At 49.2% G+C, this 13,559-nt stretch overlaps 1 protein-coding gene across 1 annotated transcript; it reads right to left on the reverse strand.

Annotated features, from left to right (window-relative positions):
• Positions 1–5,776: 5,776 nt before the first annotated feature.
• ZBTB2 (zinc finger and BTB domain containing 2) lies at positions 5,777–13,409 on the reverse strand. The gene is made up of 3 exons (XM_066994196.1): positions 13,089–13,409; positions 10,705–10,888; positions 5,777–8,836 (listed from the first exon to the last, which is right to left on the reverse strand). The coding sequence occupies exons 2-3, from the start codon at positions 10,875–10,877 to the stop codon at positions 7,474–7,476; spliced, it is 1,536 nt and encodes a 511-aa protein (XP_066850297.1). The 5' UTR covers positions 10,878–10,888; positions 13,089–13,409; the 3' UTR covers positions 5,777–7,473.
• Between the last annotated feature and the right edge of the window lie 150 nt (positions 13,410–13,559).

Here is a 13,559-nt window from a genome sequence, read left to right on the forward strand (position 1 = left end):
CTCCCCGTTCTCCATCGCACGGCTCTGCACACAGATGAAAGGCAGCATAGCTCTCTAGTCTCTTCTGACTCCTGCAGCTGATTTTTGCTTTCGTTTTGCTTGCAGCAGGTGGAGATCAGAAAGGAAAAGCGATGCTGCAGCCAGTCTCTCTGAGACACACCTTTATCAGCTGAGATCCCCCAGGGCAGCCACACTCCGTCCTTAAAACCGCTCCAGCCAGCCTCTGGCAATGACCTGTGGGGAATTAACACCCTGCCCTGGTCGGCCCAGTGAGCAAGCCCGGCCGTACAGGTATCGTACATAAGGCTTCCCGTGTGAGGCAGGATCCCAGTGCCTGCACTACTCAGGAGACAGGTGAGCCTGTATTTCCCTCCAAAAAATTCTGTCATGAAAGGCCTCAGGTTTGGGTCTTGTTGGAGATGCAGAAGGGGTTGGCTTTGTGGGCTTTGCCCAGCTCTACAGCTGCTGCTGGAAGCATGTTTGAGTGGAGACAGTCCCATGCTAAATCAGAGGAGAGTGGTGTTCAGCCTGAGTCTGCAGATCTCCAGAGTACACAAACTATGTACAAACTTCCAGAAAAAAGAGGCAGCTGCCTTTGAGCCAACGCAGCACACAAAGCCCACCCAAGTAGGCCCCACCAAGCAGGAGAAAGCCCTCCCACCAGCGATACACCTGATCTTCTGGAAGGAGCACAGGTGGGTCATCTGCTCCTTGTGGAACAGGAAGAAATACCAAGTGAAAAAACAAGAGCTCCAGCAGCGAGCCAGAGTGAAACATGCTACCTTAGCAGTCAGCAACAAGTTATGCAGATGTAGAAAATAAGCCAAGAGACGTGTTGTTGATTTCTGAGGCACCGAAGGAAGGACAAAACCATTACACAGGCACAGAACAAGCCTTGGGACAGATGTGGAGTGCTGGCTGCAGCACCAGCATCGGGGGCAAACACCCCCGTGGGATACGGAGCCCAGAGCTCACCCTGGTGGCCTGGTGCCCAGGTGGTGGGGGGGGGCTTGGGGTGGAGAAGGTGAACAGGCGGCAAAGTGGAGGTAAGGGGCTGGCCATTTTCTTTGCAACCCTGCAGCTGGGAGCACAGCCGTGTCCTGGCAGCCCCCTGCTCTGCTCACCGGTGGCACTGGAAAAGGCTCGGGGTGGGAAGAACTGAGACCCAGCTTGCTGGGTTGTCCTGGGTCAGGTCTACTTCCCCTCTGCCTTTGCTCCTCTCTAGTAATAATGGAAGTGCCGGTGTTTCCACCTTGCAGTTTCCCTGCCACCCAGCTGTTGGCTCGTGTCTCTCTCCTGGCAGCTCTGCTGACAGACAGCAGGGACAGGACCCCCCGGGGGCTCGCTGCCCCTTCCCCACCTGGCCTCACCTGAGGCCAGGCTGTTCCGACACCCGTGGATGCCGTTTGTGGCGGCCTGGCAGCACCTCCTGCCTCCAGCACCTCTTTCTGCAGGAACTGGGTGCTTAGAAAAAGGAAAAGCTTCTCCTTCAGGAAAGGCTGCTCCTCTCCCGAGTGCTGGATTTACCGCCCTTACTTCAACTGCTCCAAGAAGGGGGTGGCGAGGGCCCTTTCTGCCCGCTTGGGCTGGTGGGCATGGAGGTGCGGCTGCAGAAAGGCTCTGTGGGACACCAGGTGCCTGCCTCTGCCACGGGCTGCTGGACAGCGAGCCAGGAGGCCCGGGTGGCTGCGCTGGTGTGACTGCACCATCTAGTGCTGTCCTCTGCATGCTCACAGCCAGGCCTTCTGCCGGCAGGAGGCTCAGCTGGTTTCTTACAGGTTGACACTGAATGCACCTCAAGTGCACCTAGAACTGTGTCTGAGGCAGCACTGCCATGGAAATCAGGCCCTGGACTCTTGCAATGCTATTGCTAACAGTGATCTCTAACAGAAAAAATCCAGACTCAGCTCTAGATGATGAGCTGTGTTCAGTACCAGCATGAATCAAGTCAGGAGGAAATAAGGCAGTGTTGGAAATAAATGCCTGTGGCTGTTCCCTCAACTCCTGTCAGGTGCTGCCCTAGCACACAGCTCCTGCTCAGGCCTGGTGCTGGCTGAGAGCAGCGCCATTCTTCTCAGGAAGAGCAGCACATGCATGGGGTACCAAGGGCAGAAGGGGACAAGGTCTGCTCTCGTTGCACCTTTGCAAGAGTAACTCCTTGGTAGCTTCTAATAAGACTGAAACTCTTCAGGATTAACTGCAACAACTCACTGGAAAGGTATAGAGTAACCCTTAAGCTGGAAGGCACCTGCTTACCCCAAAAAGCTGCCTGAAGTAAATGTGTGAGTCGTCCCAGTGTGATACAGGAGATGGCTGCACCGTGGTGGAGGAGAAGGAGGGGTGAGTATTCTTGCCCTCAGCCAGGCAACTATTTTACTGATAAATGTGTGAGTTAGAGACTTTGTGAACTAATGAGTCGGTGAATTAATGAAACAGCAATCTAGAGAATTAATAAATTGGACAAGTCTTTTGAAAGGAGATTGACCCTTTGCCAATGAGCTCATGAGATGGAACTTGAATCACAGAGTATGTTGCTCTGTGAATTTGGGAGACCCAAATGAACTGTGACAATCCACAAAACAATTCTCTGGTAAAACTGGACTCATGTGACAAAGTCATAACAAAATGGAAAATGCTTTAACCACGTGATTAGGAGATTAAGGTACATGACTGAAGGAAAGATTGGATTTATCAAGAAGCTTCTTTAGAAAACCTGGGGAGTGCTTCGAAACCAGGCCTGCAACAGTCAGCAGTTTGTGGCTCCCTCCCCCAGGCACTCCGGGGCAGAGGGCTGCCTCCTCCACGCCCCGCAGAGCCAGGCAGCAACCGGGCACTTGTGTTAATTTGTGTTTGTGGCTCAGTTTCTCTCTTCTCCGAGTAGATTTCCTGAGGTCCGGGGACAGCATAGGTTTTGGCTAATGCAGTAAACATGATCTGACTATAAGGCAGTCCTGCTTGCAGCTTCTTTGGCGTAAGTGCTACAGTAGTGCTACTGCAAGGAGTGGCAGCAAGCCCTTGACAGCTGAGCAAAGAGCATGCTGAGTTCTGCATCCTGGTGAATGCGGTCTGTTGCGAAGCATAGCTGCACAGCAGCAAGGCTGCACCGCAGAGGAAGTTACTTCTGTGGTTTTGGCCAAGTTCCACTAGGCCAAGCCCCTTTTCATGGCAGGCTTGTCAGAAGCCCGTCTGAGGACAATGAGTTTTCATAGATCATCTGGCAAATACACGTTAATGAAGTGAAAATACTCCTTGCTTCTTTCTGCATTTTGTTTTGGTCTTGTTACAACCGAGATTTCATTATCCAGTGGCAAAAGGCATCCGTACAAGCAGAAGTAAATGAACAAAGCAACAACCATAAAAATTGAAATTTCTGCCTCAGGTGGGACAACAGCTGGGCTATTTAAACAGACCACTCTTATCCCCACTGGTAGCGTATCACCTAGATTTCATTATGAAAGTATGATGCTGTAACTAATTAGAATTGTAATATTTAGTGTTGGAGTACAAATGCTAAACGGATTTTTTTTTCTCTTTAGTACCTAAATACTTCTAATCATTCATAGCTGCAAAGTAAGTATCTTGCTGCATGGAAACATTTGTTGCCTTGTAGGAAGCAATGAATTACAGTCAATGAAAGAATCTAACTTACACTAAAATGAATCCTTAGTTGTGTTTTCCTTTGAAGATTAAAAGGTGTGCAAAAACAACCAATTAAAAATACTTTAACTTGATGAATGGATCACATTGGTCTTCGGTAGCTTGTGCTGAAGATAAACAAAGCAATATATTACTTTCCAAAAAGGCAAAGTACCTAAACACATCTTCTAATAAATTTTCTTCCTGCAGAAGCAGAACGATTTTAGCAGACCAGTGACTAAGAAGATATTCGGTACAAAGCTGACAAAAAGTGCTTTTTACAGATGGCTGTGATCTTCACTTTCAGAGGCAATTATCATCTCTCTATTGACCAAATAGATTTGTAGGTGCTCAGTACTTCAGAGGTCAAGGCAGAGGTGTCTTATTATATGACATACCAGGGAAGTTAACTTTCAGGTTACTCCTTTGGAAATGTACTTAAGGTCCAGCCCACAGACTCAAACAATGACAGATTTTCACTCAGATTTTTCAGTAGTTCCTGCACAATTGTCTTTGTTAATGGTGCAAAATTCGCAAGTGAGCAGACTGAATGAGTAATGAGCAAGTCGGTCATAAGTTTGTGTGTCAAAAAATTAAAGATAAAACCTGAAGTTATCTCTAACTGTACTAATTCAGGCAGGATTTAACAAAGAAGCTGGGACAAAAATGCAATTGTGCTGTAAATACCCAAATTCTCATTTCAGCTGTTAATAACTTAAGAAGTATATATATGTTTTTAATCAGAATATTGTGATCCTGCCTTTTGTAACGTTCCTAACTCATGAGTAGAGGTACACTGCCCAAGCAGTGAGAAGCAAGGATTTAAACACCACTCTGGAGCACCACGCAATAAGGAGTATTCGCAATAAACCATTCTAACAGCTGAACAGATAGAAAAATAATCATCTCTTTATTGCGTTTTTTTTTTTTTTTTTTTTTCCCTTTACCAGACAGCGTTGTTTCTTAAGAACAGATAGTAACAGGTGAAAGCTCTCTGCTGAGCCTGCAGCTTCCCGTGGCTTGCAGCAGCAGGGCTGTCACTGCCAGCTTCTTGCCCTGGCAGCTCCCTGCCCCACGTCACCCTTCTTTCTGGCAGGGCCCCGGCTGGTGGGGACGCTGCCCACCCTGCCCTCCTCACCCCGCACATTGCCAGCAGCACCGCTGGTTTTGGTGCTCCTCCTCCCTGCTCAGTTCTGCCCTTGCACCACCCACAAGCCATCTGAAACCCTCTGCAGAGCTCAAATGGGATTTGACAGAAAAAACAGCCTTTTTTTTTTCAGACTCATTATTTCCAGACCAGCTCGTTGGGGCCATTTGACATGTAACCAAGCAAACATCATGTTCTCCAAATGACAGAGAAAGAGAGGCGAGAGCAGGAATAAGGTAAGGACCGGGGGCTGATGAACGTCTCAAAAAATGGTGTGGCCGTGCATCTATTCCTGCTACAACTTGCCCCTGGGGGAGTTGAGCTAAACCCTTGTACTTTGCATAGGAGCTGACCTGGAGCTCTTGAAAGATCATCTGAATATGTAGTAACTAACAGCTGAGGTGGCAACACTCAGCAGTAGTAGTCATTTTGGAAATGAACTTGTGACTATCCCATAAACCACAGCTACCTCAAAACCCTGACCATATCCTCAATAAGGAAAGATTTATTCTTTTTTTTTTTTTTTCTCCCCCCTGCTCTGAGAGCATTTCAGAGTAAGTGAGATGAAACAAAAAACACATTTAAAGAAATTACATTGGTAGATAAAGATCCTAAAAAAAGTTTTAAAATGGGCAACACTAAAATAATTGTGTAAGATGTTGTATTTTTACCTCAAAATACTTTTATACCTTGATGTAAAATCAAATGATTTTAGACCTACTAGGCTAATAGAAGACATAATAAACTCAACGCCATTTACAATAAACTTTACAATAATTGTCACATTATAATAAAAAACTTGAGATATGAATAGGTAGGGACCCTTTGTGCTAAATTCACTGTTTTAGGCTTTAGTAAGCTATTTGTTCATATGCATGAAGGAGGTTTTAGTCTGATATACAGAATACATTGCTTGGCTTTTAAACTGACCCAGTACGAATTCTTTCAGCAAGATCGAAAGAACCAATAACCTTTCACCTGCAACTCAATAAATCATATCCCATTTAATTCAGTTTTTATTCAATGAAATGATGTATAAAAACTTACAAATCTGAGAACTTAACTATACACAAAAAGATGATATTCAGTTTAAATGTATACACAGAGAAGAGCTGTGGTTTGTGACTTGCCCTCTCCCACCCCTCCCCCCCGAACACCCAGTGTCTCCATTTACGATGGGGCACTTAATTCTGTCCTTTATGCCAGAAGGCGGCCCAGTAATTGCTAGGCGGGCTTCCTTCTTGCTGTCAGTTTAGGTTTTGAGGCTACCAGCAAAAAATCCGGGCACTTTAATATAAAATAATAAGAATCAGCAACTTGATTTTTTAACACAAAGATGCAGTGCTATCATCAGCAGTAACTAAAACTACAGAATTCATCCTTTCAGTTTTTGCAGACTTTGTCTTGGCTTTGAAAATAAAGGGACTCTCAAAGAGCAGAATTTGCCAGTCGACACTACAGATTCGCTTTAAAACAACCATGATCCCCTGTTGCTAGAATGGCTCTGCACCACTTTTTCTTCATCTTAACTCATGCAATTAGACCAAATGAAACCACGGGCATTCCTTGCCTGAGTAAGGCAATAAATACAGTTTTTCCCTCTCCTTTCATCCAGAATGACTCGAAACTATAGCTAACAACACATGCATGTGCTGCACCGATGATGGTACTGTGCTCACCAGGATGTCACTTCTCCAGTTTCCTTTGCATCTTGGGTGACAACACTTACCTAACAGCTTCTGTTCTACAGGCGAATAAAAATGCACACAGCTGAGGACATTTTTAAATTTGATTCAAAATAACCTGTGCAATAACTAGTCTTGTCAAACAACTAAAATACTTTCTGGGCTGAATCTGAGAGCAGACGGCCAGTTGCTTAAAAAGGATGTGTGCATTTATTTACCTGTATCAAATATACACACAAACACTTTCCATATATATATAAATCTTTATACATATACAGTACTTTTATATATATATATATATAAAGATTGCCATCACATTATTATTTCAGCTACTTAAGTCAAAATTTGACTTCGTAGCTCCTTTGCTTGAATCAATCATGCTACCTGAAACAGATACCCAAAGGCATACTTGAAGGAAAACGTAAGGCTAAAAGAAACCCAATACCCGCAGCGATTTTTAACTCAATGAACAATTTTTGCGTTCATTGAGAAAAAAGTCTGAGGGTTTCAAGATATAATCTTAATCAACTTGCATGTGGAGTTCTAAAAAGCATGGTGTTAAATTTGCCAGATTTTCTCAAAATGCCTTTTACCGGGGAAACTATATATATACTCTTTGCTTACCAAACTGATACTCTGTTTCTCATTACGTTCATCATCGTATCTAAATACACTTTTAAGCAATCTAAATTTTGTTTAAAATCTATTAAATTTGGATTAACTAATACTATCGACTTAGTTAGCTGGATTATTTTTCACATGTTCCTTTGTATTAAAATCAATTATGTTGCGGATCGACGCGAGAGCTTTTTGTTTGTTTCGGTGGGAGAGGCAACGTCCCATTTCCTAATGTGCCAGTACAGTTCTGGTTGCTGAAGACAACGGGTGGGAAGGAGGCTGGTGGAAAAGATGGCAGGGGTAAGTGAGGTGGAGGGGGGGGGGAGGGAGGGTTGATTTAATAAAAATGAGTAAAGAAACTTTAAAAAATTGATATAGGTTTCACATTCAGTCTAACAACACTGCTTCCTGCTCCTTTTTGATGGAGGCTAACACTGCGTTATCAGTCTCTGTGGCTTCTGCGTCCCCACCACCTAGCAGAATGGAGCGATCTTCTTCTAGCGTAAAGACAGAGTTTTGATTTTGGCACGAATGTTTGACTACTTCATTGGGAGTTGAAAATGTTTTGTCACACAAGTTACATTTGTAGGGCTTGTTGGTCTGTACTAGCATGTTGTCCATTTGACTGCCTTCCTCAAAAGTACAGAGTTCCAGAGTCTGTTTGTCCACCATCGTGTACGTGTCCATGCTCTGGTTTAGGCACACATGTCTGGCAGCCTGGTTAGCCCTACAAAAGCTTTTGTCACAAGTGCTGCACTTGAAGGGTTTGCCAGTGTGTATGTACATGTGCTCCCTCCAGTGGCTTTTCTGAATAAATTTGCGCCCACAGATGGAACATTCGTATTTCCGTCTTTTTACTTCCCTCTCTTGATCTGCCTGCTCCAAGTTGTCTATGTCTGCGATATCCGAGGGGGGCGGTGTCTCTGATTGCTGCTGCCCATCAATTATTGGAGAGTCTGAGATCTGCTGCAGCTCACTGTCACTAATCATCCCGGCTTCAGGCACTTCCATGGCATCTTTTTCAGCTGTGTTGTTACAGAGAGACAAAGAAATATTACTTTCTCCCTGCTGGCTCGATGTGAAGGGAACTCCTGTGTGGATCTGCAGGTGCTCACGCAAACTACTGCGCAAGTTGAACCGTCGACCGCAGAGGTGGCAGGCATAGTATTTTGGGAAGCTCCCGTTCCTTTTCATAATGCTTGGCTTGACGTGTGCTATTGTGAGTGAAGTAGGCTGTTCATCCGAAGAAGATGCTTCCATGTTGGCCTCTTCTCCTGCAGGTGAATTATTACCAGCAGCGGATACCAATTCTGGGGATAAAGATGATGGCAAGGGGTCAGAAGTGGTCATATTTGTCCGGGTCACTTGTGGCATAGTTGTAGCTAACTGCGAGAGCTGTGAGCCTTCCGAAACCTGCTCTTGGGTCATCCGTGAAGTCTGTGGCCTTGGTTCTCTCCCGAGTTTGTCAGTTGCTGATGTAACCTTAGTGGGATGTCTTATCTGGTGATCTGCAATCTGAATGCCATATAATGAAGATGCTAATGGAAACACTTGATCCGGGTGAGAAAAAGTTCCCTGACTCGCAAGGCTGGCCTCCTGAATGAGTGGATAGGCATGCAGAAACTTTATTCCTTGTTCTAGTCGAACTGGGTCAATGAGTTGCGGTGCCATCTTCCCGGTGTACATCAGATGCAAGAGATAACTGAAGATATCTGGCTGTATGTCAGTCGCTTTCAAACGGACACATTCACTGCAAGGTGAAACAAAATGATCAGTAACAGATAAGGGAAATGTTTTCAACCAGATCTAGATAAAGATAAAGCTGTCCCAAAGCAATATGCACCTTTCTAAATTGCTGTTGTATGACAGACTTGATGTCACAGACATCAATATATTTCATAAATTCTGAAGATATTTCCCCCCCCTTTTTTAAATTGGATTCAAACATGTCTGCAGCCAAATTAAGACTTGCTAGCACTGGAGTATGAATTCACAGCCCTTTAAACTTTTCTCAGTTCTTGGCCCTGAAAACACCTAAAACTCATCTGGCACTTACCTGTTTGGCTTCTACGTCTTACTAGTGTTTACAGTAACAGTTCTGCCAACGTGTGGTATCACCTCCTCTGAGCTGCACTATGACCCAGAAACATGCAGGACAGGGTGTCAATTCCCTGAGGATCTGATGAAAAAGGTGTAGCCCGAGCACATCCAACCCGTGAAGGCCAGACTCTTTATCAAGAGAACAGTAGCTTCTTTCCCGAACAGGGAGGAAGGAAAGGTAGCGCCAGCAGTATGCTCGGTCAGCGCTAACAGTCCCCTGGTTAGTGTTCAATTAAGTGAGGCACATTGGTTGCGATGCCCTCTTCAGCCTAACGGGATTGAAACCAACACCAACGGGTTGAAACCAACATCCTCCAGCTGGATCACGCTCTCTGCATCCATCACCCATTAGGATGCTCTGGACTGAAACACCCCCTAACCCTCCAGCTGGATCTCTGTGAAGATGGAAAGGTGAGGTTCACAGAACAAGAAAGGAAATCAGGAATATCTCGGTTAGGCCGCTTTGCAAAAGGAGAGGATCTGGGATTCTGATTGTTTTTCAGTTATTCACAGCTCTTACATTAAGCATATGTTAAATAAAAGACAAATCCAGAAGTGGACATGACTGCACTGCGGTCTGAACGCTCTGACCACGGCAGGCTACCAAGCTGAGGAGGAAATTATAGCCAATTCTTTCTTTTCTTGAGGTGTACCCCTCTTGAGCTCCCTCTGACTGCGTCTGAACTCAGCTGTATTACTCAAAATAAACTGTGCAGTGCTGTCCTCCAAAGATGACTGTATGCTCCTGACAGAGCATCAAGACTGATACACCTGCTACAGTTCTGTCTCAGAAGTGCAACGTACTTCTCTCCTTGATGTTTATTTACCTTTGGACAAAGACTATTAGCCAGAGCCAAGAGTTTTGCTCACTTAAACTTTTTGATACAGTTCAAATAATCGGGAAAAAGAGAATTCCTCAAAAATCTTTAAAACAGTCTCATAACTCATCTTGTTAATGCCTTCTCTGTTCAGCTGTCCCCTCCCCCCCCAAAAAGAAAGAAACAAACGAGCCAACAAAACAGCCCCTCCTGCCCCCAAAACTCAACTCAACCCTTATTTTATATTTATTTATTATTTAACTGATTTAAAGAAAACCATGAAACATACTACCCTATTTTACATGTCCATTTCTCAAAATCTCCTAGTAGATACTTACTGGGTTGCTTATAATGTTATGGCAATGTCAAGAATACTGCCAAGACTGCGTAGAATATAGGGAGTGGAGGAAGAGAAGTGCAACGGTGAAGACAGAAGCCTTTAAATACTCAATTCCAGGCGTCCTATACTTTTTAAGGATGAAGAATATTCACTGAATTATAACATTAATGTTAATGGACTTCATGTTCAACTTTGACACTTTTAAACTGAGATTCTAGTCTGCACATATGATCAGATACCATTCACTACGTCACAGCAAGAAGCAAAAAGAACATTTCAGGTTTCAAGACGTTGCTAGACCTCCCTACCACAGCTAACTGAGCAACATCTTAACAGTCAAGTCAGCCTTTCCGTAGTTACCTGGTTTGATGAACAAAGAGCATCTTGAAGTAGTTGGAGAAAGAAGCAAGGACCGACTTGTGTGCCTTGAAGTAGACATCACCGATTGCAACCGTGCAGTCACACAGGAAACCAAACTCTCTCTGAGCATTTAGTTGCTGCAGCAGAATAAGTCCATGGTTGGCCAAATCCATTTTTTTACACTCTGAAAAGCAAACGACTTTCATGTAAAACTTAACAGTAGATATACAGATGCAACAGTAGATCCCTCTCCACAGTTATTTTCCTCTAATATCTGTACGCCTTGCATCCGTAACACCTGTTAACCCCAAACTACGACAGCAATGACACCTCGCACGCAGGCAAGGACCGCTGTTTCATGACACGCAACGCGATTCACAAAGGTGCAAGTGATTTGCTCTCTCCTGGGAAATTCCTACTTTGTCCCCCAAAGCAGGAACGCCGGGGGGTGATGTGTATGGCTCCATCCATCAATGGGAACCCGTGCAACACCGGGCAAGCACCAGTGAAACGTGGCACCAACCTCAGCCAGCCTAAACCAGGACTTGTGCAGCCTCACCTGCTGCATTCCCCTACAGGCTGCGTGCGGCAGGGCAATTGTACTCAGAGTGGCAACCTTCTCTCAAGGGTTCGAGGGCAGCTTTGGAAGCAAGAATTGACAACTTTGGGAAAAAAATAGCCAGGGAAACACATTAGGAGAGTTACATATGGTTGGACGGATGCATATATGGCCGGTACAATCAACAAGTGGATATAAACTTAACCAAAACAAACAGAGCTGTGGGCAAAGTGACAGCACGCAGTAACTAACGCAGTTCTGCGCACAGCCAGGTGAAACAGCACGGCGCGGGTCAACGCAAACACTGGGCGCAGGGCACGGAGCATGTGCCCCGAACAGTGGAGATGCTCCACAAACACAAAATGAAGACGTGGTGGAAAACGGATCAACAGCGGCAGAATTACAGAAAGTTTTTTTTCCCTTGGGTTTAAGAGGAAGTTACCAAGATTTTGGGTGAAGTACAAACTGATTGTTTCTTTAGTATGTTAGGAATGATTCTTTTATTTTTCTTGTTAGGAAAGAGGACAAAGGTGCACTGCACATAGGGTAGTACGTTTAGAAGTACTTCTGCCTGCTGGAGGGCGAAAGAAGGGCTGCCCGTTCCAGGTAGCGATGATTATTTTCTTGGTCAATACACTTGATAGGAAAAAAAAACCGGTTTCTAGCTTCCTTCAGGTCCTCCCTCATCGATGCCCGGACAGTCATGTTTAACGATTATGAAAAGTAACGTGCCAGAACCCCGCCTGCCCCCCCGGAGGGGCACGCCGGCTCCGTCAGCGGTACCAGAAGCCCCGTTTATCGGCGTTTAACCCGGCGGGGGGCTCCATGCGGACCCTCGCGGGCCGTTTGCGGCCGTTGGGCTCGGCCCCGTCCCGCCGTGACGCGCCGCGGCCGTTACAGGCGCGGGGCCGAGGGCAAATGGCCCCCGCGGCGCGCGCGCCCCGCCCGCTCCCTCCCGCTCCCGCCGTGCGCGCGCGCGCTGCGGGGCAGCCTCCGGCGGCCGCGTGGGCGTGGCCTGCGGGCCGCCCTCTCCCCCCCCCGTCCCCCCCCCCGTCCCCGTGCCGCCCGCGCCCTGTGGCACACAGCGGGCGGCGCGCTCCCATTGGCCGGCGGGGCGGAAGGCCGGGCGGCCGCGCGGCGCTCTCACTGGCTGAGCCCCGCCCCTCTCCTCCACCTCCCCCCCCCCCCCTCCCTTCGCTCCCCCCCCCCCTTCCCGCGCACGCCACGCGCACGGACGGACGGCGACGGCGCGAGACGCAGCGCGCGCGAGACGGGAACCGCCGCGGCAGCCGCCGCCGCTGGGGCCGGGCCCGCCCCTGCCGAGGAGCCGGAGACAGGCGGGGCCGCCCCCTCCCCCCTCCCTCCCTCCCTCCCCTCCCCCGCCCTTCCTTCCCCGCGCCGGATGCCGCCGGCCGGGGGGGGCCGCCCCGCGCGGGGCGGGAGGGCGGGCGCGTGCGAGCGGGCCCCAACCGGCCGGGCCCGGCCCCGCGGCGGGAGCCACCGGCACCCCCCCCCTCACCCCTCCCCCCCACCTTCCCCCCGTTACCCCCCCCCCTCACCCCTCACCCTCCCCTCGGGCCCATCCCGGGGCCGTGTCCCGGATGGAGCCGCCCGGCCCGGCCCGGTTCGTCAGGCGGCGGCGCCAGGCGCGGCCCGTTCCCCCTCAGCGCCCCCCCCCCCCCCCCCCCCCAACCCGCACAGCGCTCGGTAGGGCCCCACCGCCTCCCCCCCCCCCCCCCCCCCCCCATCCCTCCGCCGCCGCCGTCGGTGCGGGCCCGGTGCGGCGGGGCCGGGCCCCACGTGCGGGCGGGCGGGCAGCGCTCACCTGCGGGTGCGGGGCGCGGGCGGCCGAGGCGCCTGGTGCCGCCGCCGTGGTCTCGGCTCCCGGCGGCGGCGGCGGCAGCAGCGGCGGCGGCGGCGGCGGCGGCAACAACGGAGTCAGCGCGGCGGCGGCGGCGGCGGCTTTTCCTGTCCGGTTACGTTAGGGTCACATGACCGAGAGCGGAGCACAGAGGCTGCAGCGAGGAGCCCCCGCCGGGGGGGAGGGGAGGCGGCGAGCGCTGTGGCGGCAGCACCAGCACCAGCAGCGGCAGCAGCAGCCGCCACCCAGCCCCCTCCCGCCCCGCCCTCCTCCCCGCCGGGACCGGCCCCGCCGCCGCCCGCCCCGGCTCGCCGGGCCCCGCCGGGGGTGGCGGGGAGGGGGGGGGGGGGGGTGGGTGTGCGCACCCCCCCCCCCCCCCCCCAGCTCCGCCTGCGGGACGAGGAGGAGGAGGCGAGGAGGAGGAGGCCGCGCTCC

Source organism: Anser cygnoides, chromosome 3 (genome assembly GCF_040182565.1).
Source record: "Anser cygnoides isolate HZ-2024a breed goose chromosome 3, Taihu_goose_T2T_genome, whole genome shotgun sequence".
Taxonomy (NCBI): domain Eukaryota; kingdom Metazoa; phylum Chordata; class Aves; order Anseriformes; family Anatidae; genus Anser; species Anser cygnoides.